Raw genomic sequence first — 3,717 nt, 5'->3', positions numbered from 1 at the left:
CGTGCACATGCGAGTGGACATGGATCAACTCTCATTTGTGGACTAAGGAATAATAATAAAACAGAGCATTGTGTTAGACAAGTAGGCCAAATGACACAAATTCTTCTCTGTCAAGGGAAGTTCATTAAGGACTTACCCATAGAACATGTTTCGCTTCTTGCAAAGGTCTTTTCTTTTCTTTTATTGTTTTTTATTTTTCACTTTTCAGAGGCATTTATTTTCACCATTTATGGCTCCCACATGGTACATGTCATGTACTCTGTTTTCGCATCACCATTCACCACACATTACTATGCCAACAAGAAATATACATAAAAAAGAGTTTCATCTTTTTACTATAATCAATTGCTCCCATTTCTATATTATAATTCAATAACTTAATAGCACCGTTTGGTTTTTTAATGGGAAAGTAGATAACTTGTTTTTTCTTGTTTCATCTTTGGCCCCTCTAAGAGATTGTGTTGGTCACTCTGCTGTTGATGCCAGATGGTGAAGAAAATGAGGTCTGATTTGGGTCCATTTTCCCTGCAAAAGCACAACCATGTTTGTGTTAAGTTTGCAGCCTCAATTTTCTTGGTGGGTCTTGCTTTTCGTCTTCTCTTATGGGATTCATTCAACTTTTCATCAATGGTAGAGACACCTTCTCCTCTTGCAGAGGAAAAAGCAGAGTCCCCTGTTTTTTCTTTTCCCCTTCAGGAATCTGATTCTGTTGAGTTTCCAGGAAACAACCAGAGCCAAACCTCTAACGAAGGTAAGGGACTTAACTTTGCTTGTGGTGAAAAACTTGTTCGCTAGGTACATGCATGAACTTGGAAGTTTTATTTGAATTTTCAAGCTTCAAACATGTCTATGGAAAAAAATAAAAAATAAAAATGATCCATTTCTGCTTCTTTCTTTTAATTTCAGTTGTTTGGGACCATTTTAATTTGGTGGGATGTCATGGAATATACCAAGGCTTTCTTGATTCTAGATTTTGGAAACTGGTGCTCTTCTCCATCAAATCTGCAAATAAATATTAAAAAAGAAATTTAACAATGGACGGTTCAGAAGCCAAATCATATAAAACAACTAGTTAATGGAGAGTTCAAATGTTGATATTTCAAAATAACTAGTTTATCAGATTGCTTGATAATCCTCTATTCTGTATTTCTGCATTTGATAATTTATCATTTTGAAGCACTTAGTTATCAACCATTGAAATATAGACAAGGGAAGAAAAAAAAGAGAGACCACCTTATTGCATAGTTGAAACTATTCAAATCTATGACTTCTTTTACTCTTTCTTACTTTGTTCATTGTTTTTCTTCTTCTTCTTCTTGTTTACTTTATTTTATTTTACTGAAAAGGCATAATCATGAATCTGAGATAAATTTTGAGTAATGTCAAGTGTTTTTGTTGGTGTTTAACTGGTAATGGTTTTGTGCATTACAAATATTTAGCTGCAGAAAAATGTGATCTTTTCGTGGGAGATTGGGTGCCAGACCTATCTGGTCCAGTGTACACTAATGAGAGCTGTCATGTGATTGAACATCATCAAAATTGTATGAAGAATGGACGTCCTGATTCAGGGTACCTTCACTGGAGGTGGAACCCAAGAGACTGTGAATTACCCAAGTTCAATCCAAAGAAGTTTCTTAATCTTATGAGACATAAATCAATGGCCTTTATTGGTGATTCCATCTCCCGCAACCATGTGCAGTCCCTACTTTGCATTCTCTCACAGGTATTGTAAACTTTTTAAGTCTGATAACAAATTTGCAACTTTGATATGGTTGACCTTTTTGTCTGAAAGATTTTGTTCTTGATAAGTTCTGAGTATGTATGCATTTTTTCCTTACTCAGTTTTGAAGATACTTGTGTATTTGTGTTCACTCTATTTTCTTTGGCTTGCCTATTTTTAAGAAATCGGTATGACTATATCTTTCTTGGTTTTTTCTATGTATTTAAATATAGTTTAAACCAAGATTCCAATAATTTAAAATGAGACCATGTGATTGTGTAATATGAACTTACTAGTTGTACATATATTGTTTATTGAGTTTCTTGTCCATTGATCATGAAACATTGTCAAAATCAATCATCTAATAGTTGTTTATATAGGTTCCAACAGCTTGCATTGCATGTCATTTTATGGGTAATCCTTGTCATTGTTAATAAAGCTGTTGATTCCATTTGTGGAAGACAGCTGGTGCTTATATTATATGGTTGGTCCACTGCCTTCAAATAGTTGTGTCTTTTCCCAAGCAGGTTTACCTACCTTGAATATATGAGAGACTTGTATACATACTTTCATAAAATAGGCCTTAAATATTAGCTTTATGATAATTAGTGTGAATTTTTGATATTTTGCTTTATATGAAAGCAAACTGAACTTATTGAATTGCTTCTTTCACGCATTGGTATGTTTCTTGTATTCATTAGTGTCACAAGCTTTGTCCCCACAAACATTACTACATCAAATTCCAGTTATTTTTATTCTGCAGGTGGAACCAGCTACTGAGGTCTACCATGACAAGGAATATAGATCAAAGATATGGAAATTTCCTTCTCACAACTTCACACTCTCAGTAATCTGGACCCCTTTCCTTATCAAAGCAGCTATATTTGAGGACATGAATGGTGTTACCTCTTCAGAGATACAGCTTTATCTTGACAGTCTCGACAACCTCTGGACCAATCAGTATAAGAACTTTGATTATGTTGTAATTGGTGGTGGAAAATGGTTTCTCAAGACTGCAATATACCATGAAAATAACACAGTCACAGGCTGCCATTACTGCCCCGGAAAGAATTTAACAGAACTAGGATTTGACTATGCATACCGCAAAGCACTACAAGAGGTTTTTAACTTCTTCACAAACTCAAACCACAAAGCGACTGTTTTCTTCAGAACCACCACACCAGACCACTTTGAGAATGGGGAATGGTTCAGTGGAGGGTATTGTAATAGAACTGTACCCTTCAAAGAGGGTCAGATAGATATGATAGATGTAGATTCCATCATGCGAAGTATTGAAGTTGAAGAGTTTGAGAAGGCTGCTTTTATAGGATCTGACAAAGGGGTGAACTTGAAACTTTTGGACACAACTCTCCTTTCACTGTTGAGACCAGATGGACATCCTGGACCTTACCGGCAGTTCCAGCCATTTGCAAAGGATAAGAATGCTAAAGTTCAGAATGATTGTCTTCATTGGTGTTTGCCAGGACCAATTGACTCATGGAACGACATAGTAATGGAAATGCTAGTCAATGCTTAATAGTGTCAGAAATCAACGATATCAATAATCTGTCACTGGATTACCAAGGTTTGAAGCTGGTTACAATTATGACCATTTAAAATTCTGGATTTTTTCTTACACGGTTGATTCTTCCTATACCTTTATTAGTTTGCAGGAGGCAGTTTTATACCCAAAGCCATTAGGATGAGCTCCATTCTGTACATGGAACTGTATATTGTAATCAAAGCTTGCAAAGCACAAATGAGAGGACATGTAATCAGTTTTTTTACCAGAACAAAGATGTCAAACTTAGCATTCAAGTATAAACTCATTTCATTTCCTTTTCACCATATTTTTATAAGGATTATATGCCAATTTTCTTTTATACTTTTTTATTAGAAATTTCTTTTATACTTAGATAAAGAAAAAAAAGTCTAAGCATTGAGTTATGTCGAAGCTAGTGTACTTCAGTGAAGTGCAAAGACCGGTGCAAATTTCA

General features: G+C 35.0%; 1 protein-coding gene across 2 annotated transcripts; it reads left to right on the top strand.

Annotated features, from left to right (window-relative positions):
* Window positions 1–421: 421 nt before the first annotated feature.
* On the top strand, window positions 422–3,505 carry LOC133295110 (protein trichome birefringence-like 25). Of its 2 annotated transcripts, none has more exons than XM_061493908.1 (3): window positions 422–751; window positions 1,446–1,723; window positions 2,484–3,505. In XM_061493908.1, exons 1-3 carry the CDS (start codon window positions 487–489, stop codon window positions 3,255–3,257), a joined length of 1,317 nt encoding a protein of 438 aa, XP_061349892.1. In that variant the 5' UTR covers window positions 422–486; the 3' UTR covers window positions 3,258–3,505. The 2 variants fall into 2 exon arrangements, with proteins under 2 accessions (XP_061349892.1, XP_061349891.1); XM_061493907.1 differs by having other exon boundaries at window positions 1,440–1,723.
* Window positions 3,506–3,717: the final 212 nt, after the last annotated feature.

The sequence above is a fragment of the Gastrolobium bilobum genome, unplaced genomic scaffold, assembly GCF_033153095.1.
Source record: "Gastrolobium bilobum isolate Gb01-03AN ecotype WA unplaced genomic scaffold, APGP_CSIRO_Gbil_v1 utg913, whole genome shotgun sequence".
NCBI lineage: Eukaryota > Viridiplantae > Streptophyta > Magnoliopsida > Fabales > Fabaceae > Gastrolobium > Gastrolobium bilobum.
The sequence above is the reverse complement of the archived record's forward strand: the minus strand, read 5'-3'. Positions and strand labels throughout refer to the sequence as shown.

Coding starts and splice junctions, on each gene's coding strand:
- LOC133295110 (XM_061493907.1), top strand. CDS start 487: ATGGTGAAGAAAATGAGGTCTGATTTGGGTCCATTTTCCCTGCAAAAG. Junction 752..1,439: donor GAGCCAAACCTCTAACGAAG/GTAAGGGACTTA, acceptor ACAAATATTTAG/CTGCAGAAAAATGTGATCTT. Junction 1,724..2,483: donor TACTTTGCATTCTCTCACAG/GTATTGTAAACT, acceptor TTTATTCTGCAG/GTGGAACCAGCTACTGAGGT.